Source organism: Pocillopora damicornis, chromosome 1, assembly GCF_964200805.1.
Source record: "Pocillopora damicornis chromosome 1, jaPocDami1.2, whole genome shotgun sequence".
NCBI classification, from domain to species: domain Eukaryota; kingdom Metazoa; phylum Cnidaria; class Anthozoa; order Scleractinia; family Pocilloporidae; genus Pocillopora; species Pocillopora damicornis.
In genome coordinates this window covers 19,144,412-19,167,065 of record NC_142670.1, presented here as the reverse complement: position 1 = coordinate 19,167,065, position 22,654 = coordinate 19,144,412, and the positions used below count along the sequence as shown (strand labels likewise).

At 37.4% G+C, this 22,654-nt stretch overlaps 1 protein-coding gene across 1 annotated transcript; it reads right to left on the bottom strand.

The window, feature by feature from the left end:
* Positions 1-13,670: 13,670 nt before the first annotated feature.
* LOC149052529 (uncharacterized) lies at positions 13,671-16,791 on the bottom strand. The gene is made up of 4 exons (XM_089181175.1): positions 16,467-16,791; positions 16,227-16,376; positions 15,399-15,521; positions 13,671-14,741 (listed from the first exon to the last, which is right to left on the bottom strand). The coding sequence occupies exons 1-4, from the start codon at positions 16,789-16,791 to the stop codon at positions 13,846-13,848; spliced, it is 1,494 nt and encodes a 497-aa protein (XP_089037301.1). The 3' UTR covers positions 13,671-13,845.
* Between the last annotated feature and the right edge of the window lie 5,863 nt (positions 16,792-22,654).

Sequence of the window (22,654 nt, the reverse complement as noted above, 5' to 3'; positions counted from 1 at the left end):
TTGTACAGAGAAAAACGAGGCAAAGTAATCATCTCCGTTTTCCCTCCATCAAACGACAATGTACGAAAAAAGCTTTCTATTATCATGGATGTGAAGTTTTTAATCGTAATTTATAGTTTTTATTAATAGTTGTAATAATTTTAATGTTGTTTTAGGATATCTTTCTATTAGCTAAGTTGGACTAGTTTTATGTACTTTTAACATTTGTATATATATTAGGGCCTCTAAGGATATCAGTTTTTGTAACTGTAGGAGTTACCCTAACCAAATAAAAGCATCTTCTTCTTCTTCTTCCTCACCATAGTCCAACATTATCATACCAGCAGGTGCTGGTGAAGCTTATTAGCATCCCAATAAGAATTGAAATTTTTAGAGCACAGTGAAAGAAATATCTGGCCGTCTACAGAAAAACAGGGAATTCGATAACTGCTGAGCCACTTATTGTTTGGCTTTGTTTCAAGCGGTATGACATATCGTACACATGACGAGCGATGTGACATGCAAACAACAAATTTAAAGCTTGATGTGAAAGGCGTGCATGAGATATGACACGGGTCGATCAGACACGGATACTGAAAACAATTTCATAGCGAGCTCGTCTATGGTAAATCAAAAATTTTCAGCCAAAATCTCAAAAGCATATGAATAATTTAACAAAAGGAGGTTCTGACATCAATGAATCGTGTTTTGAAAGGAAAATCGAGCATGAGAGCTTCACTTCTTCATGACAGAGATGTGAGTTAAATCAGGCTTAAGGTATTTAGTTCATTAATACATTGCTAAACTGGCTTCTTGAAGTATGTCCCTTGAAATAATGACTTGGCTTCCTGAGGAAAGCCTCTGTGGTCAGCTGCATAACAAATTATAGGACAAACTAACTTAAAACCATCCAAGGTGAAGCCATAGGCTCCACTTCTCTTAGTCTGCTTGTGATACATATTAAATAAAATTAATCTTTTAGAAAGGACTTTGGTACTCACTCAAGACTGTTCCCCATTACTGGCAACTTCCGGTCATCATCATTTTTTTCCGTTGTGTGAGTCGAGTTTCTGTCGGCTGAATCAAACGCAAACTTCTGGCTGATTTTCAGTAGCGATAGAAAAATCCAAAATATCCGTATACCTGCAAAAAACTACAAGGCTTGCGAGAGTTCTCTTCTCAGAAAGATATCTAAGCCCTGTCACCTTGGCCTTATTTTGGGGCACGACCAGCCGTCTACCTCTGGTATGTGATGTGGGAAGTGGACTGTCATGCAAATTAATAGTGGGGGTAAGTTTCTAAAGAAACTGTGGTGTTGCATCGGTGGGAGAGTATAACAGGGTAATTTAGTTTATCAACTAAAGTGATAACGTAAATTGCCCACCGTAAAGAGTTTAAAGTCTCTAAAGGCTGACGTTTCGAGCGTAAGCCCTTCGTCAACAGCTTCGTTACCCCTTCGTCAGAGCGATTCCAATCGCTCCAATTTACAATTTACCTTATCAACTCAGTTGATTAAACTATTGAAATAACCCTGTCATGCAAATTATTGACGTCGTGTCTCTCCACCAAAATTAAGTCGCAGTAAGAATTTTTAATAAAGCAAAAGAAACACAACAGGTATTGTCCTCAATGCATATTAAGTATTTGCTTTTTGATTAACACCAGAGAATCCACTATGTGAGACTAAGTGGATCAAAGTTTTGCAGAAAATCGAAAAAGCTATGAAATTGTATAGAATAAAAATATCTTTTCTACGATGGTGTCACTTTGGATCGCGACGTCTCGATCGATCGCATCTGACCGCATGGTTCCAACGATCAAAGAACACAGCTGCAGGTGTATCCAGTCGACCTTTTCACCCTAAGAAGGCTTGCAGCATACAGATTCGATTCACATAGTATACAATCGTGTTCATCTTGAATAATAACTGCAACCTATTTAAAACAATAATTTGTTTCGTTTAATTAAACACGCGCATAATACTGAGTTCAAAACAATTTTCCAACTAGCTGTTTCCTCCTGAACTGACGGTTCAATAGCTGATAGCTAATAACAATGTTTTTGTTATAAGCCACCTGTTTCAGACTACTCCTAGGGTTTTTCAAGATGTGTTTAGGAAATATTCTAGACTGAAGGAAAGCAAATAAATTGTGACAAATATCGATGAAGTTCGAATATCTTGCCAGAAGGGAAATCTAAGAACTACGCCATCGATATCAGTTTATTTCTTGTCGTTGTTTCAATCTAAACTCGGTGAGTTTTTTTATTGCAGACAGGTAGCTCGTTTTTTGCTTTTTTTTCAGACATACGAATCAAAATTTGAATTTTGGAAAAACCCGAAGAAATATTGGAACTGAAATCAGACACACTGGTGAGCTTTCTCTCCGTGTATCCGCACTACTATAAAGTACACTGTTTCAACTAGTCAGAGCACGTGTTTCGTTGAAACTTTTAGCAGTAGAGTTCTCTTTCCATATTTAGGGACGGAACATTATTTTTCTAGAGGGGATTATAAGAAATTTTCTTCTTGGAACATTTTTATAAACATGTTACAAACAATTTTTCCTATTTTTTTTAGTGTTCTTTTTATGTGTGCTCAATATCACTATTGCCTCATTTAACTATGAAATAAGTATTAAGTAACAATGATAAATATAGCCAAGATTGAAGAATATTATTTGTTTCATATAGTTGTGAGGAAAATACCTGATATATTAGGTTTTGTAGAAGAACAAAATGTTGACAAGTAACGTTGAGATTTAATTGCCACAATAAATTCCCAGTTTTTTCAAGAAATATTCAGCCACTTTCAGATTTGTTATTTGCGTATTACAGAGTGACCACGTTTTATTGCCCAAATTTTGTTAAATTCCATACCAATGTTCCAAATTGTTTCTTTATTTTTTATTTCAGTTTTGGTAAAAGTATTTTTTAATATGTTACCTGACTTCTCTGCAAACATTTCTTTTACCTTATCACATTGTAAACAATTAGTTTTGTCTTTTCAGACCCTGTAAACAATTTTTCCAATATTTCTCATACCCCTCCTCCAGAAAAATAATGGTCCGTCCCTCACATAACGTTATCTTAATACGAAGAGGGCTAACAAACTCGTGACGCAATTTTTATGAGTTTTGAGGAGTTTCCTACCCCTCTCCCCCGATCAACTATACCTAAAAAGTCCAGGAAATGAAATCTTCCAACAGTGTTTACATACTCCTACCTAAACAACCAATCAACCTAATTAATGGAAAAAAACTGATCAAAAAATGTTTTCAACGAGCGATAATGGCCAAGCTGAGTCAGTGGTTCATTACGTCTTCTAGTCGTAATCCAGTATCACCAACCAAAATAATCAAAATGACAGAGAGAAATTAACCATTAGCCGTAAAATGATAAAAAAATTTAACCGTTAATGGCCCGTAAAAGCGGTCACCCCATTAAGACTAGGCCTGTCCCGATTGGGATCCTGAAAAGCAGAAAGTTGCTGATTTGAATAGTTTCTAAAAATTGCAAAAACATACAAAAAGTTGCTACCTAAATTTCTTGATATTGTTATAGAAACATTAATTTGACTTTAAGAAGCTTTATTTTTTGTTCTTTACAAGAAATGCCATTATCAGTCACAAAAAATTGCTTGAAACTTAGCTTTAGAGAGTTGCTAGAAAATATGGGCGAAATTTAAGGATACCCTTATGTCTAACGAACAAAACACATGGTTCGTTAGACATCATTCATCAAATGTAGTATTAAATAAGAATGGAAATAGGTCAACGAGACGTTGTCAAGTGACACGTCATGTATTCAAAAGCCTTTTGATAAACATTCAAGGATTTCGCATAAATTGAAGTTTTCTATGAAATCGTTGACTTTTTCGTACTTAATATGTGAGTAGCTGATTCTCTTTTCAAGCGTTATTTCAGAAAGAGCAAACTCATTCAAAACCTGCTGTCCACAAAACTATTAAGTTTGGTTTCCAATATCACTATGTCAGTCTCGACGTACAAGTACAAGTTAAAAAAAGTACCTTCACAGGTATCAGTTAACCTTTTATGGAAATCAATCCTTGTTCTTTTAAAGTACTAGCTCTCCTGCTGGTTTGTAAATTGCTTGAGTTGTGAGATGTTCGAAAAATATAGAATTAGCAATAGCGCACAATGTTTCATATGTAATAAATTGAGAAGCCTTGACTGTGCTCTATTCTGTTGTAAAGCACACAGGAAGCAGCTAGAACAAGAAGGAATTCTAGGAAGAAACACGAGACATAGTCTCGTGTTTGTCCCCACTTCTAGATTTTTATGTGTGTTTTTTTAGGCACAGTGTAGGATGCGAAGAGCAATACTTAGGAATAACAATTAAAGTGATTTTAGCGGGCTCCCTCCCGTAAAGAAAATAAATATCACGAAAAAACGGCCCAATCGTTTGGGGTCATTGTTAGCAGGGCGATGCATGGGTCACTCCCTTATACTTCACACTCGAACTGTTATACTCCACTGATGGTTTTTGATCATCAGGACTTAATAACTAAATAGAGGTTATTCTTCCTTGTTTCTAAAAAGAAAAGAAGGATAAAGCGATTACAAAAACATCTACTGCAAAGGAGATGGAAAATTGTTAGTCTGAAATCTTATTATGTTAAAAGCGTTCTAAAAGAGCTAACAAAGAGTTAACTCTCCTGGCTAACGTAGTCTTGAACGAGAGTATGTTAGCACGTTTTTTTCTCATTAAATTCCGGATGATAAAGAGAAAAAAAAACAAAGAAGCGCCCGCCTGAAACATCCTTACGGCTCTGCGAACAATAAGATAAATATTCCTACTTGCATCCGTTTTGATCGATCAAAACATTAAAAAAGGTTCGGTGTTATTCAAACCATTCAGTTGCTAGTAACTACCTGCGAATTAACAGGTCGAAGCGTGCTAGGCATGAGCCAGACTTTTACGTAACATTAATTCATTGAATAAAGTTTGCAGTCGTGCCTGTGATTCAAAATACCGTCCGAAGGTGAAGCCAACTGTAATAGGCTTCACTAAGTCGAGCAAAACGAGTTAAAGGAGGAAACACGGGACTATTCAACCTGAAGATCAGCTTCCTCACTGGAGAAATCTAGGATATGAATTTTTCAAAGCATATTCGATAAACCCTGCTCTAAAAAATGCACATGCTGGTAAATGGCTACTGCATGAAACTGGTTTGTGTTGTGCATATCTCCACTGGAGCATTTATAAAGATCATGATATCGAGATTACAGACAAATGCTACCAACTTGAGCCAGAGACTGTCATGCACAATCGAAAGGCAACAACATCACCATCATATGGGACATGCCAGTACTGACTGAACTATCACAGCAAACATACCAGACATCGTACTTAAGAGAGGTTGTCAGTAATTTTCGAGAATCCGGCGACAGAAGCAAAAATTCAACATTTTTTTAATTTGCTCAAAAAGACCCTTTTGGTAAATCGTTTTCAAAAATAATATTCAAAAGTTCCAGCGAGTTTTCATTTTGGAAAAAAATACGAAAGTTCGAAATCGGCCAAAACGTACCTAGTTTGCATAATTTCTATTGGGCTTTCAGTGCATTTTCACAACGCTCGCACAAGACAACGAAAAATTATCTTGGATTCATTTTTTCATAAGTTGTTTTTCAACCCTTGGAGTAGCTTTGCAACTATATTTCATCTCCAACTGAACTTTCTTTCGTTTGTAACCACCGCGTAAAGTACACTACATTTTCTATTCCGTTTGTACGATGAATTTTGCTATATTTCAGACGACCATAACATAGAGGGTATACAAATGTACATAAAATAAAAGAGCTCTTTTCAACGAGAAATTCTTCATGTTTATCATGTAAAAACAGTATTTTTGGCCCGTGGAAAGCGAGCGCGCCAGACCAAAATATATAGCGTGCAGTTTCACGGAGTCAGGCCATTTTCCTTGCTGTACTCCTACTGCAAATCGCACGCTATTGGGACAAAACTCGACGTGTTTGGTCTCTACTTCAGTTTTGATTCATTTAAATATATCGATTTTAGCTTAAAAATTAACCTTCCTTTATTGTTAAGTGAACAAACCACCGTTTTAGGTAAAGTTTTTGATCCAGGAAAATTTTTTTCCTATTCAGGTATGATTCCATCACAAACCCTTTACACTTGTCATCACCAGTCAAGATGGCTTGATATAAGCCACATTGTGTGGGTGTGCCAGTGTGTCACGGGCAAGGTGAAATTCTATGTCTATGAAATGGGAAAAAGAATGTCTACATTATGAACAAGAAAGCCAGCTTAATAAACCAAGAGTTTATCTTATTGAGGGAAGTCAATACAGTCATGTAAATTCAGTTGCCAATTCAAAACAGGAAAGATAGACTGGTTTTGTTTGTGAAGTGAATCAATTCAAACACAGATTTCACTTCATCTTACCCACATGCAGAGCTAGTAATAAAATAATAAATATCTTCTGATCATCAACTAAGAATTTATGGCATGATCAATAGAGTAAGTAGTAAGCTTGTGTTTTAGGTTTCTCCTGCTGCCTTAGCAAAAGAAGTCTTAGCTGAGGTTCTCAAGCAACTGACAGACTACTTCAGGGCAAGAAACATTTTACCACAACAGAGACCAAATGTGAATATTCCATAAAAGAGGATACACAAGACACGACTATTGTACAAGTTACAGCTTACAGTCGGCTTTTAATTATGGAAAGGTTGTGTAAAAAGACCAGAAATATAAAGTCCAACTAGTTAAAACTATACTTATTCATATCAGTAGTAAGTCTTGGTTTTTTAAAGATGTATAAATCTCTTATATGTCATAGTTTTTCCCACGTGAGTTATAGAAAGGTTAATATGGAATTGAAATTTATTTCAGAAATCTAGGGTTTAGATATTTTAAAGTTTGCCAATAATTATCTTTAACCCTTTTACGTCCTTAAATCAGTATTCTCCATGCTGTTCTTTAGACATTTCCTAAGGTGCTGACAAGGAGAATTTATTTAACAATGAAGGGCCTCTTTAACTGGTGATAATTTCCTTTAAGGAGGTGATCTTAATTTGGTATTCAGTGGTGATACTGTAAGGGAATAGATTTGAGTTACTTTTAAGGGGTCAAAAGGTTTAAAAGTAAGTGGAGAAGATTTCTGATGTGTATGAAGTAATCTTTCCTTCCTCATTTAGTTGGTTGAGTAGAAGATAGTCATTAAAAAACTACTTCTTGGCACCTTTGTCTTCATAGATTATCAGTGAAGATTCTGGATTGCAGCTTATGTGAGGAGCATGTTTGCAAGTTTACATGGGTGATCTTGACTAATGAGTGTATTTCTTAGCTTATTTAATATGTACTTTTGATTAGGGAAACAGACTAAGCTGAATCATGCAAAGGCAAATTATAGATAGTTAATCAACTGAAATAGTGTCTAGACAATCCTAGTCTGTACAACTGTAAGACCTTAATATTGGTATTTTACTCCAAAATAGTGGTCAGTGTAAGGGGAAAATTCCAGACAAGTGTGCAGTAAAAAATTTCATTGTCAAAAAATGTAACATAATCAGAATTCTACATGCTTTGTAGAAAAATAAATATATCGATTTTAAATTAAAAATTAACCTTCCTTTATTGTTAAGTGAACAAACCACCGTTTTAGGTAAAGTTTTTGAGTTGACTTTTCTGGAGTGCTAAATAAACAAATTGCTGCTTACAAAGATACCAGCTCTGTCGACGTGTTTTTAGCTGAAATTGGCCCGTCGCATATATTGTTCTTTAATTAACAATCTATCCCACTGGCATAAATTTAGAGTAAATTACATGTAACTATAAATGTTGTTGAAAATACGTGAGCGTGAGCTAAATAAAATCTTCGCATACTTAAAATATTCGAAACATGTAGTTGTCGCATGAAAATACTCGCTTAATTGTGCATGAACCTCGGTGTTTTGCTCGGTCGCTTTTGTAGATTTCTACCACTGTCACTGTAAAACAGTATGTTTGTGTAGTCCACCTGTTTAGATACATTTTCAAATCAACTGTAGGTTGGAATTCTGTTGGTAAAAATTGTCAAAGAAATCCGAGAAAAATGGCATGTAGCACCGGGCAGTCGTGCTACATTCAATCTCACCGATTTTAACGAAACTTTGCCAGGTTAAAGGATCTACCCCAAAACTAAAAAAGACAAACTGGTTTCTGTTTTGTTTTTTTTCCGGGGGGATATAGATCACCCCCCGGTTTTTCTTGACCCTTAGTTAATGTCCACCACAAGTATCAGTCAATTTGATCGACGGCTTGTCAGTCAACAGAGGCACATAAACGACTGAGTTTTTAGACTTTTCGATTCATCCAAATATTTGACAACTTTGAAAAGTGAGATGCAAGGATCTTTATTATTTTTTTAGCTTAATAGCAGCTGTACCCTCTCCTGCAGTCTTCGTCTAAATTTTCAAGGTCACTCCTTATCTTCTGCCTTGTTAGAGGCGGTTGCCTTACTAGTTTCCTCCCCTGTCCAGCTCATATCAATGAAATAATTCTTTGCTTTCTGAGAAAAGGTGGCTGGTTTTTGTGTTTTCCAAAGAGCCCATGCAAAGTCCATTTAGTTAGTTAGGGATGTTTCGTCAGAAGTTTACCTGAGATTCAACCTTGAACGTAACCACCCCCTTTAAAATGGCAAGCCGGTCTTCGTCCATTTTCTCCTGATCTTATCATAGGCGGATTTTTTTGTCAGCTTCACTGTGTTTGCCTTTGTTAGGGTGCTTTTGGATGGCAGCCAATGACTGAAATGTCTTGATACATCCTTCCTCTTAGCAAGAACATCTCGCTTTCTTGTTCCGTCCGTGACGGATTGGATATAGTTCTCGCGATGGCCCGCGTTCAGGGATCCGTGCACGTTGCTGATAACCACCCACTTCTACGATTAGTTTGCTGAAGGTTTCTTATGCGATGAGCCTAGTGAGACTCTGAGGTGCTCCAAACTGTGCCAGTTGGTCTGCGCTATAAACTTGTCGCAGTTCTAAAGTCAGAGGGAGGGTCGCCCACCTCTATTTATGTGAGCGTCTCTACAGTACCTGCGTATCCCTAGCAATCATATGATATAAAGTTCATTTCAGTCACAAATCATTAGTTAGGAAAACTGATTTTCAGATAAGCGCTCTTCTTGCCCTTCTTCCTTATTCATTGCTGACTCTAAGATAGCGGTTACAGTACGCGTTCTATTAGGTTTACAGTCACCTTGCCACAAGGAAGACTCGCCACCAGCTTTGATTTCTTCTGCCATCTTCAGATTCACCTCTCTCTCAACTGTACGTGTCCGATTTTTATGACGAGGTGAATCTCATACCAAGTTGTGCACGATATTTGAGGCATATCGCGAAATGGCGGCTTTCCTAATCTCCAAATAAGCCAATACGCGCTAGAAAAAGGTTCTTCTCGGACGAAACGCATGTTTGGGACACATTGACGTCTCTCAAATGTTTTAATTTTTTATTTTTTTACGCTGTACACCCACGAGTTTAGAGTTGTGAGCTGTTGCCGTCCCTGGCCAGCGCGAGAATTGAGAGCTTTTTAGACACTCGATTTCTTATACGGCATCACTATGAAGACGTAATACAACTGATACACCTACACTACAAAGGATTGACAATGTCTGTTGCGCTGTTGCGAGAAGGAGGAAAATATTACCGGCAGTGTAAATTCTTTAAGAGTTTCAGAGACTTTTCAGAGATGTCTATCTTTGGCTGCCACAAAAAATTGACCCTCTCTTAAATTTACAGGGAAAAATGAAATATTATAAAACAGGTCATAAATTGACCAGTGAATAAAATATTTTGAAATATCGTTCGGAATTTGTCTTTTATTGCGTGCAAATCAAGGGTAGACAAAGTTTATAAAACATTTGACAAGAATTTCATGGGGTTCACCTCGATAATTTTCGTCGGCCAGAGTCAAGACGCACCAAGCTAAGTGACATCGCCCTCCAGTAAAATAATTTTCCAAAGAATAAATGTGGCAAGCGTGGGGAAACGCACATTTTTTTCATTTAGTGATCAAAGCCCAATGATGTACCTAAATTGGTACTTACGGTATCAAATCATTGATTATGACAGGGTGAGCTTAATTTTTCTGTTGAACTCACTGCACGAACTGAGAAAGTGAAAACTTGTAGTTATCTCCCACGCATTTCGTCTGACAATAGTAGACTTCATCAAGGAGTTTTACAAGTAGGGTAAATAAGCTTGCTCTAATACAAATAGTAAATAAGTTGTCTCTTTACTATTGAAGCCAGTGGATATAATTCGCCAGGTGCGCCTACGGTGTTATACATGCGTGACATTTTTCGGACGTTACATGTACGAGTACGTAATCTGTTTGAGGGTCACAGATTTAGTGTAAATATTTGACCCCTCGACGTCACGTAATGTCTCTAGTTTACAGAGGTCTTAGAAAGCTTCATTACTTGGATTTGTCTTCTGCGCGTAGAAGGCTACAGGCGAATTTCTCGGGTGTAATTGCTTTAATTTGCTCTGAGTTCTCAACTGATGTTGTCGCAAACAGCTTTTGGGAGTCACGAAACAAAAAAACTTATCGGGACCTAGTTTCATGTACTAATGGAAGTAAATGGCAAATAAAAACATATTCTCTTGAGAAATAAAGTTATAAATAACAGGGGTTCTTTGAAACAAATAGTGATAGAAAAGGTTTCAGTTCTGGTCAATATCGACTTTTCATAGCCTTATACTTTCAAATCTGAGGGAACGCGCCGAGGGAATAAAAAAAAACATACATGTGTGATAATGCAAGGAGGAGAATAAAAATACAAATAAAGAAAAAGGAGAAAACATAGAAACCAGTGTTGCAGCGCACAGATATCTTTTGAGCCAGACCTACACACTTATGCCCGACACCACATAAAGAAACTCGAAAGAGTGCTGTATATGAACTTGCTCGCACGTGCACGCAGGACAATCAGCGAAAATAATGGCAAATGCAGATGATATTTGCAGTCAAAAAACAGGCAAATAAGATGACAGAAGGATAAAGAACTTTCTGGAGGTGTCTTCTTAAAAAAAAGAAAAACAATTTTTACTTCTCATGAAAGGTCACGTAGTCACGCTACAAATACTATTTCTACCTGGAATTTCTTGATGGCGGAAATTGGAAAAACCATTTTCCAGTCTTATTTTCTGGAAACACGGCGCAGTTAATGAATTTTATGGGGCTATTGATATTTCCTATCATATAAGAGAAGCAGAGTTTCCCGAAAAGCCGAAATTGTTACACTCGGGAACTTGTACGTCAACAAGCACGCGGCATCTGAATTTAAAAATCTCTCCTGTTACAGTTTCCTTATTGTGAACTGTGCGATAATGATAATAAACAATCAAATTGTAGACTAAGGAATGTTTTGGTTTTGTACAAGTGCCCTATTTCCTGATTTTAGCAAATCTTTAAAATAGTAAAAGACAGGAGAAAGAAACGCTACGATTTTCCCATCGATTTTTCAGCTAAAAACACGTCGACGGAGCTGGTATCTTTGTAAACAGCGATTTGTTTATTTAGCACTCGAGAAAAGTCAACTCAAAAACTTTACCTAAAACGGTGGTTTTTTCACTTAACAATAAAGGAAGGTTAGTTTTTAAGTTAAAATCGATATATTTAAATGAATCAAAACTGAAGTAGAGACCAGACACGTGGAGTTTTGTCGCAATAGCGTGCGATTTGCAGTAGGAGTACAGCAAGGAAAATGGCCTAACTCTGTGAAACTGCACGCTATATATTTTGGTCTGGCGCGCTCGCTTTTCACGGACCAAAAACAATATTTTTACATGATAAACACGAAGAATTTTTCGTTGAAATGAGCTCATTTATTTTATGTAAATTTGTATACCCCCGATGTTATGGTCGTCTGAAATATAGCAAAATTCAGCGTAAAAACTGAATAGAAAATATAGTGTACTTTACGTGGGTGGCTACAAACGAAAGAAAGTTCAGTTAGAGATGAAATATAGTTGCAAAGCTACTCCGAGGGATGAAAACAACTTATGAAAAAATGAATCCAAGATAATTTTTCGCTGTCTTGTACGAGCGTTGTGAAAATGCACTGAAAGCCCAATAGAAATTATGCAAACTAGGTACGTTTTGGCCGATTTCGAACTTTCATATTTTTTTCCAAAATAAAAACTCGCTGGAACTTATGAATATTATTTTTGAAAACGATTCACCAAAAGGGTCTTTTTGAGAAAATAAAAACAAAGTTGAATTTTTGCTTCTGTCGCCGGATTCTCGAAAATTACTGACAACCTCTCTTAAATATTCGGAGAGTTCCAACTGCAAACTGATTGATATGACTGTTCCATCTGATAGAAACATCGTTCTGAAGGAAATGGAAAAGAACAGCAAGTACAAAGACCTAGAACTAGAAATACAGAACATGTGTCGTATGAAAACCATAGTTCTCCTTCTGGTTGTTGGTGCGCTTGGTACAGTAAAGAAGTGTATGGTGGAAAACATAACGAAAGTATCAGAAGAAGCTAATGTGACACAGATTCAAAAGATCTGCATTCTGGGATCTATGCAAATACTCAGAAAGGTGCTTAGCGTATGAACAGAATGATTGACTTGAGTGACTGATGCCCTAGGTGCATGGTTTGCGCCCAGCGGATGCACAAAAAGAACACCAGCAAAGACTGTGATGGAAGAGATAATAATAACAATGATAATAATAATAATAATGATAATAATAATAATAATAATAATAATAATAAAAGAAAGATATTAATGAATCAATTGATGTCCATTAGTCTCTTATGCCCGAAACGAATTTTTAACATGGAGAAAATGGGGCAAAACACAAGGAAGCTGAAATCAATTGACTCATTCGGAGGCTCAGCTTTTAAAATTGTGTAAACAGGGGAAGAGGCGAACTTAAACAAGTTACTTGATGAAAGTTTTACATCTCGAAACGACCGTGCTGGGTACGAAACGACTTAATTGTTTGGGTACGAGTCGACTCAACTGTTTGGGTACGAAACGTTTTAGCTGGGTACGAAACGACCGAAGGTGCGAAACGACTGGTAACCTTACAATCAATCTCATGCATCAAAAACTGATCCTGTTATACAACTGTATTTTTTTCTTAACAGCGGGCACTATCATTGGTTACTTTGGGGTAACATTACATCCAACAATAAAACTGTTGTCTGTGTGAACTTTTTGATCTGAGTGGACAACATTACAAAATCTTTGACATCAGTAGGTAGCAATGGAACGTTTCCCGCTCGTGTTTATGAACGACCACTATTACACGTGAACATGGCTTGACTGAGAGTAACGTTAAACCGGCATGATATTATGGTTTTGTGATATTTTGCTCTCTTACACACTTTAAAGGAGGTCATCAAAATGTTCGATTTGTTTCTGCATCGCCTCCTCTAATTTATTCATTTTGCTATACAATAACTTACTAGACGACTGTGCCTACTGTGAAGCGTTCTTTTTGTTTTTCTCGGGACCAGTTCTGAAGAGTTTACTATTTAAAAGACTTTCTATAATAGGATACTTAATAGATGGAAATCATTGGACAGTTCCCTTCAAATTTTTAACTTTATAATGGTTTTGACCACACTCTTACAAGTTAAATTTTAAAAAGTGTCAACAAACCTCAGAATTTTAAGCTTAAGCGTGTTGAATATTATAATCGTAGACGGTGCCATTTTTAATAGATAGCCAGAGGAAGAGGATTCTTATCATCTCCCTTGTTGAAAAAGGAACAAGGGATTTAAATGTATATAAAACGTCTGCAATTTCCACCACAACTACTAATAATACAGAAATCCATTTTGAAAAAATTACTGTAAAACTCAAGAAAATGTGTTGGAATCAGCCGAACAATTCCATAATTTGCACAAGGCCATCATCATTCGAATTCCCACCAGCCAAACCGGAACAATCTTCGCCATTACAGTACGAGCCTCCTCCACCTCCGACTTGTTGCCAACGGGTACCACTACCCCCCCCAGAGTAGCCACCACCTCCACCTGATGCACCATTATCCTCTGCTCCACCTCCCCCACCACCAAACCCACCAACTGCTCCTGGTGCAGGGCCCCCGTTATTACCGCTATTCATATCTCCGGCTTGACCTCCGATCCACACTTGCGCACGTGATCCACCTCTTTCCCCATGGGAGGAGCTTAGCCGGGTACAACCTTGACCAAACCAACCCGCTCCCACTCCTCCATGGTGGTAACCGCCCTCACTGTTGCATTCACCTGGCTGCCCACCTATGCCTCCATTTCGAACTTGTGACGAAACCTGCCCTACACTACTGGTGCCATTTGATTCCGCCTGACCATCCACACCATTATATCCGCCAGACGCACCCCCTCCTCCTCCGGCAGCCAGCAACAGAACATCAGCTGTACTATAAACAAAACTTCCTCCCCCTCCTCCAGTGCCAGCATTGTCTTCCACGGACACTCCTAGTTGAGCTGCTGTTTTTTTAGTGCTTTGTCCGCCTTTAACCTCCACTGAATCTCCTCCTCTTTGTCCCACCACAATATTTAACACTGTTCCTTTATTCAGTCTGAACTTCCCTTCTTTAAACGCTCCCTTTCCACCATAATATGTTCCTGGATTGTCTCCATAATCGTATGAATGTGTTCCTCCCCGAGCGCCCCAGGCTTTGATGAGATAGCGGGTGGTCCGTGGAACAACGAACGTCTGTATAGTTCCAAAGCGTCCCCTTCTCCCATCGGTTTTTAGATTCACAGCACCTTTAAAAAGAAAAAAAGTATTTACTCCTGAACATGATATCTGTGAAATTTTAGGGGGAATGTCCACAAAAAACGTGAATCGAATTTGAAGCGTTGAAAATAACAAGTTAGTTAATCTGTCTTAAAAACCCAAATATCCAAACCCAAATGTCGGTAACAAGTTGTACCAATGCCAAAAAATCCAGGTCTGCGAGAACACTGATAAGAGCCTAAAATGTTCTGACAATCGGCTTTTTCTGCCTTTTACGCAAATTCTGCGGCCTTTATCTTGAGGTAGTTGTTTCTTTTCCCCAGCATTTTATCACTTTCAGTTGAACAACAAACACACTATACAAAAACTATTGACGATAGGGTTAACACCTGGAAATTGAGGTCTAAGATGTCAAGGGTTTATCATGGAAGTTCCGCCGTATCGCTGATACGCATAATAAACTCTTTGCAGTAAGATAAAATTAAAGAATATCTTATCGAAAGAAAACAATACAAAGATTTCAAAACATTTGCACCAAACTTTTAAATTAGATCAAGAATAAATTGTTGACGGGAAACAATTTTAGACCTAATGAAGTAATAGTCAAAGAAAGCTCAAAGAATTAATTCCTTGCAACGGCATGGCGTCAAGAAAACTGTGCGTTTTCTGATTAAATTTCTTCCAACCTCTGCAAGTATGTCCATCTCCAGAAAAACCGGCTCTGCAAGAGCAGCGATACGATCCCAGAGTGTTTTTGCAGTCAGCGTTCACATCACAAACGCTAACGGAGGCATTGCATTCGTCAGAATCTGTTAATGAATATCCAAATCGTTTAGAGCGACAATATAAATTGATCATCATGCACAATTTTAAGCAAACTACTGTTCAGTTCCTCTTTAATCAAGTTATTCACCGTTTAAAAAAAACCAAGTGTGTGTCAAACAATTTTATCGAGCAGGCTCTCCAAGAGTTTCTATGTTTATCATTCCAATAACATATTGAATCGTTGTTTGGTGTTGGGAATTAAAGCGAGGCATAAACAACGAGTTCACCTTACTTAGTAGGATGCAAATGAGTCAAGATTTATCAAATCCTACTTTGAAAAAAATATATTCCTACGAATACGCAATTCTTTCTGTCATCTTTAGTCGAAATGGTTGAGATACGAAATATATAGATAAGATAAAAGATAAGATTGGAAAAAATGTGCCATGTTTCTAAATGCGCAGGCGCTTATCCGTGGGTGATGCAACTTAAGTTGATTTTAGTTTTCTGCTGTTAGGTTAAGTGCCAGTCATCTGCTTTGTAAGGGCTGACACAAAAATTCCTTGCTGCTTCATAACTAGTTTCCAAGGAACAAGTTTTAAACATTTTCAGAACAATTCTAATAATTCTTTGACTTAGGATCAACAACGAAAAAGGATTGTACCTGGCACAAAGCTGACCGTTAGCTTTTGTGCAAGGTACAATACTTTTTTAGAGCATATCCATTCTGTTTAACTGTCTTACTCTACCTTCGGTTTTCATGTCACAATGAGCCAACACAGGAGTGTCAGGTTTGATAAAATTCAGCCAGTATTTTCCGCTGACCGCTTGTCCACCTTCACTCGCCTTGATTTCCTTGCACGAGTCTGCAGACAGCTCGGGAATGGCACCGAGAATAGCTAGAAAATAAGAAAAGGAGAAAGGGAAGAAAAAACGTGATATCTCCCCCTCTTAAACAGTTAGCTGAATCATTCTGCTTTAATGCTCACCTCTCTTCCTATCTCGTCTGAAGTAATATCTCTCAGAGTTGGGTACAAAATCTTCAGGCCTGGCTTCCTTTGTGCGGTTACTCAGCTCACACTTGTTTTGGGTGAACACATAGTTAAAGCTTTGGCATCTGGCATCACGATAACACTCCCGCAAACACACATCACCGAATGCTGCTCCAGTGATTGTTTTAAAAATGTGTTTTTGAAGCATCTTACCAAGGATGGAGACTTCGCGTGTATTACAGTGGCACTGAGTAACAACTGAGTCAAACGAAACCAACATAGAGAGGAAAACTGGTAAATGAAAGAACTCTTGGACTCCCATTGTGGTTATATAATCTCACCTGAAATGAAATCATGAAGTTTGAGAGCACAGTGATAAAAATATGTGGCCGTGCACTGAAAAACAGGGAATACAATACCTGCAGAGGCACTTATTGTTTGGCTGTTTTTCAAGCGATATGACGTATCGCCCACACGCATGTCATGCATACGACAAATTTAAAGCTTTATTTGAAAGGGCAAGCGTGAGATATGGCACGAGTCGATAAGACACGGATACTAAAACAGTCCCATTCCACATTCGTCTATGGCTTAATCAAAAGTTTTATTTATTTTCTTTCAATAAAAGTTGTCAAAGCTTTTTAAATGCAATTATTTAATGGCAGAGACAGTTTTTACTCAGTACAGTGAACGGTTGTACTCCCAATGCATGCAATAAAAAAACATCGAAATATAAAGTAACAGACTCCTTTAAAACCCATTCCCTAACGTATTAGCCGCTCTTTCTCCTGATCCAAACATTCGTGCTATACTTTTAAAATAGCACACAGTTCACCGCCCCTGACAACGCTTATTAAAAAATTTCCAAAAATTATATGTTTGGTTTAGCTCTATCCTATAAGGATGATAACAGAACCATAGAGTACTTCTCCTATGCTATAAACCTGCCTGAGTGAGTATCGCAGTCTTCCTTCACTTTTCAAAATCGACAAAGAGTTCTTTGGAAACAAATTGACTTTAAATTGAACTTCACTTGCATTGAAAGAGGAACGTTACAGACCACAACATATTTTTAAGGATAAAACTATGAAACACCATGCTATTTTTAAAACTTCTTTTAATACCACCTGCAGACTTTGTTTGAAAGCGTTTTGGCTGAGATCCACGCAGAACTTCCATTTTCTTGGACATTCAAAATACGACATCGTTGTTATAATGTAAGTAAATTGCAGCGAAACTCTTCGTTTTGTCTAATAAAAACATTTTTTTCAGAATTATTTGGCTTTTCAAAACTTATTTCTTATTCTCGTTCGTTTGACACAATATAATATTGTTCTTGTTCGAATAGGGCAGAACTGCGGTGAACGTATTTTTCGCTAAGTCATGACATTAAGGCTGAACGCATTTGGTCCTTACGTCATGAACGAAAGCTAGATAATTTCCCGTCCAACCCGATCTAAAAAGCATTTTATAGAATGATTGCTGCTCTTTCTCTTGATTTCTCATATTTGTTTATGCGCTATTGACCTCCTATATTCATTTTTATATCAAAATGGGAGACTTCACATAAGTTTTCCGTCTCTAAATTTGGATCTGTTTTTTTCACTTTGACAAGAGGCACTTCTTTGCAATCACTTTTCTTGACAGTTCTGTCTTTATTGTTTAGATTGTTTTCTTGCTCTTCAGTGCAGTCACTGCTGGGACCTAAAAACCATGGCTGATCTCAGAAAGAAGCGAGTTTAAGAGATAAGGTAAGTTTAAGTTTTCATTTACTGTCCAACATCATCAAACCAGCGGGTGCCGGTGAAGCTTATTAGCATCCTAATTAGGGTTGAAATTTTGAGAGCACAGTGATACAATATGTGGCCATCCACAGAAAAACAGATAATGCGATAATTGCAGAGCCACTTATTGTTTGGCTTTGTTTCAATCAGTATGACATATCGCACACACATGACGAGCTATACGACACGCATACGACAAATTTAAAGTTTGATGTGAAGAGGCGTGCATTAGATGACACGGGTCGATAAGACACGGATACGAAAAACAGTTACATAGCGCGTTCGTCTATGATTAAATAAAAAATTTCGCTTAGTTTTCCAAAAAGTAGTGTCAAAGCTTTTTAAATGCAATTCCTCAGTGGAAAAAAATAGTTTTTACTAAGAACAAAGAACGGTGGTCGTCTCAATGCATGCAAACTGGAAACAAACATTTAAATAATTAATAAAGTAACTGAATTCTTTAAGAATCATTCCCTAATGTATTAGCAGCTCTTTCTGCTGATTCAAACATTCACGCTATACTTTTAAAATAGCACACGGCTCGCCGCCCCTGACAACGCTTATAAAAATTTCCCAATATGATATTGTTAGTTTAGCTCTACCCTATCATGATGATAACAGAACCATACGGTACTTCTCCAATGCTATGAACTTGCCTAAGTGATTAACGCAGTCTTCCTTTTCTTTTCAAGATCGAAAAACTGATCGTTGGGAAAGAAATAACTTTGAAACTAAGTTAAGCCTGCATTGAAATTGGAACTTTGTACAGGTCAGAACGTGCGCAAGTGGTGTCACTATGTAACAGGATGCTTCATCTAATAAGTTTTACTGCCACCGGCAGACTTTCTGCCGTAAATATTTTGTTTTCTTTTCTTACTCTTCAGTGCAATCACTGATGGGACCTAAAAATCATGGCTCATGACAAAACGTAGCGTGCTCAGGAGTAAAATCTAGTGTGAGCTAGTGTATAGTCCAACATTATCAAACTAGCGGATGCAAAACTTTTCTCAAAAGCGTATGAATAATTTAAAAAAGGAGGTTCTGACATCAGCGAATTATGTTTTAAAAGAAATATCGGGCACGCGAGCTTCACTCTTTCATGAAAGAGTCGTGAGCTAAAATAGGCTTAAAGTATTTAGCTCAGTAATACATTGCTAAACTGGCTTCTTGAAGTATATCCCTTGAAACAATTTGACTTGGCTTCCTGAAGAAAGCCTGTGTAGTCAGCTACATAAAAAGGACAAACTAATTTAAAGCCATCCAGGATGACGCCATAGGCTCGAATTCTTGTAGTATTCCTGTGAGACATATCAAATAAAATTAATCTTTTAGAAAGGACTTTACTCACTCAAGAGTGTTCCTCATAACTGGCAACTTCTGGTCATCATTTTTTTTGGTTGTTTGGGTCGAGTTTCCGTCAGCTGAATCAAACGCAAACTTCTGGCTAATTTTCAGTGACGATAGACAAGTCCAAAATATCCGTATAACTGCAATAGAACTGCAAGGCTTGTGAGAACTCTCTTCTCAGAAGGATATTTGAGCCTAATCACCTAGTGATGTTTTGAGGCACGACCAGCCGTTTACTTCTGGCATATGATGTGGGAAGTTGACTGTCATGCAAATTTATAATGGGGTAAGTTTCTATAGAAACAGTTGTGCGGCGTCGGTAGGATATGAAACAGGGTAATTTTGTGTAATGAACTACGTTGATAACGTAAATTGGCCAACGTCAAGAGTTTAAAGGCTGACGTTTCGAAAGTTAGCCCTTCGTCAAGAGCTTCGTTAGCCTTTCGTCAGAGCAATTCCAATCGCTCTGACGAAGGACTAACGCTCGAAACGTCAGTCTTTAAAGTCTTTAAACTCCTTACGGTGGCCAATTTACGTTATCAACTTATTTGATTACGCTAATTTACCCTGTCATGCAAATTATTCAAGTTGGATCACTCCGACAAAATTAAGTCACAATGAGAATTTTTAATGAAGCAAAAGAAACATAACGGGTATTGTTCTCGAATATTTACTTTTTGATTAACATTAGAAAATCCTCTATGTGAGACTTGGCGGATCAAATTTTGCAGAAAGTGGAAAAATTTATGAAGTGGTATGGAATTAAAATAGTTATTTCCATGATGGGGTCGCGACGTTTCGATCGATCGCATCTGACCGCATGGTTCCAACGAACAAAGAACTCAGCTGCAGGGGTATCCAGTCGACCTTATCGCCTGAAAAGGGTTGCAGCACGCACGTTCGATTCACATCGTAGACAACTGTATTTATCACGATTAATAACTACAACCTATTAACAATAGTAATAATTTGATACGTTTAAACACGCGCATAATAGTTCACAATAATTTTCCGATTAGCTCTTTCCTCCTAAACTTACGGTTCAAGAGCTGATAGCGAATAACAATGTTTTTGTCGCCAACCACCTGCTTCAGACTACCCATATGGTTTTCAAAGATGTGTTGGGAATATTCTAGACTAAAGGAAAGCAAGTAAATCTTGACAAATATCGATGAGGTTCGAACATTTTGCCAGAAATAAAATCTTAAGACAACGCCATCGATGTTTATTTCTTGTCGTTGTTTAAATGTAAATGTAGCGAGTGTTTTTTTATTGCAGACAAGTAGCTCGTTGTTTTTGCTTTTTATTCTGAGACATGCGATTCAAAATTTGAATTTTGGAATGAACAAGAAGAAATTTTGGAGCTGAAATGAGACACACTGCTGAGCTTTCTCTTCGCGTATCCATACTATAATAAAGTACACTGTTTCAACTAGTGAGAGCAGATGTTTTATCGAAACTTTTGGCAACAGAGGTCTATTTCCGTATTTACATAGCCTCGTATAAATACAAAGACGGCTGGCAAACCCGTGATGCAATTCACATAAACTTTGACGAGTCTCCCACCCCTCCCCCAGATCAAATTCTGCATAAAAAGTCAAGGAAATACAACGCTCCAACAGTGTCTACATACTCTTACCTAAATACACCAGTCAACCGGATTAATGGCAAAAATAATTAATTACAAAAAATGTTTTCAACGACCGATAACGGCCAAGCTGAGTCAGTGGTTCATTACGTCTTGTGGGGGAGGGGGAGGGGGAGGGGGAGGGGGAGGGGGAGGGGGGATGGCTGTGGGATTCTGGGGTGATCACATATCACATGGATTTCAAGGGGAGCGGGGGGGGGGGTCAGTCGTCTCCAATAAAGTGTATCGAGGGGACTATTGAAAATTCACAGCCAACAAGGAGCGGGGGGTGGTCATAAGAACATCACAGAGCCTTAGTAGGGAGATCGGTTTATCGTGACACAATCAAAATAATCAAAATGACAGAAAGAAATTAACCATTAGCTGTAAAAGGATGAAAATTTTAACTATTAACAAGCGGTAAAAGCATCACCCCATTGAGACTAGGCCTGTCCCGAATGGGCTCCTAAGATGCTAGAAAGTTGCTAATTTGAATAGTCTCTAAAAATTGCGAAAAATACAAAAAGTTGCTATCTAAATTTCTTGATATTGTCATATAAACATTAATTTGAATTTAAAAAGCTTTATTTTTCGTTCTTTACAAGAATTGCTGGCATCAGTCACAAAAAATTGCTTGAAACTTAGCTTTATAGAGTTGCTAGCAAATATGGGCGAAATTTGAGGATACTCTTACGTCTAATGATCAAATGAAATATTTGATAAGGAAGGAAATACGCCAATGAGACGTTGTCAAGGGACACGTCATGTCTTCAAAAGCCTTTTGATAAACATTCAAGAAATTCCCATAAATCGAAGATTTATATGTAATAGTGGACTTTTTCGTACTTAACATTTGATTTAACTGATCCTCTTTTCATGCGCTATTTCAGAAAGGGGAAACTCATTCAAAACCTGCTGTTCACAAAACTAATTAAGTTTGATTTCTAATATCTCTATGTTAGTCTCGACGTACGAATAAAGTATCAGTTAACCTCTGTGGATATCAGTTATTTCTCTTTTAAAGCACTAATTCTCCTGCTGGTTGGTAAATTGCTAGAGTTGTAAGACGTTCTAAAAAATACATAGAGTTCGCAATAGCTTACTGTTATCACCGGGGTCCTGCTGATTAAGAATTAAAAACTAAGAAATAAGAAATTATTATATATATAAGATAGTACCTATAATACAAGACACTTAGTTAAAAACTGCTGAAACTACAATAAAAATCAGAAGGAACAATCTTCCGAGGCTTCCCGAATAAAACTCTAGAATTAATATTCCTCAAACTTAAAGGTAACGAATTAAAAAATCGAGGCACCCCAGAAAATAAAACTACAGCGCGCAAAATCCAGTTTGACCCTTGGTAGCTTTGTTGATTTCCCATTTTTTCTAGTGTTGAATTTATTGATTTCCCATTTTTTCTAGTG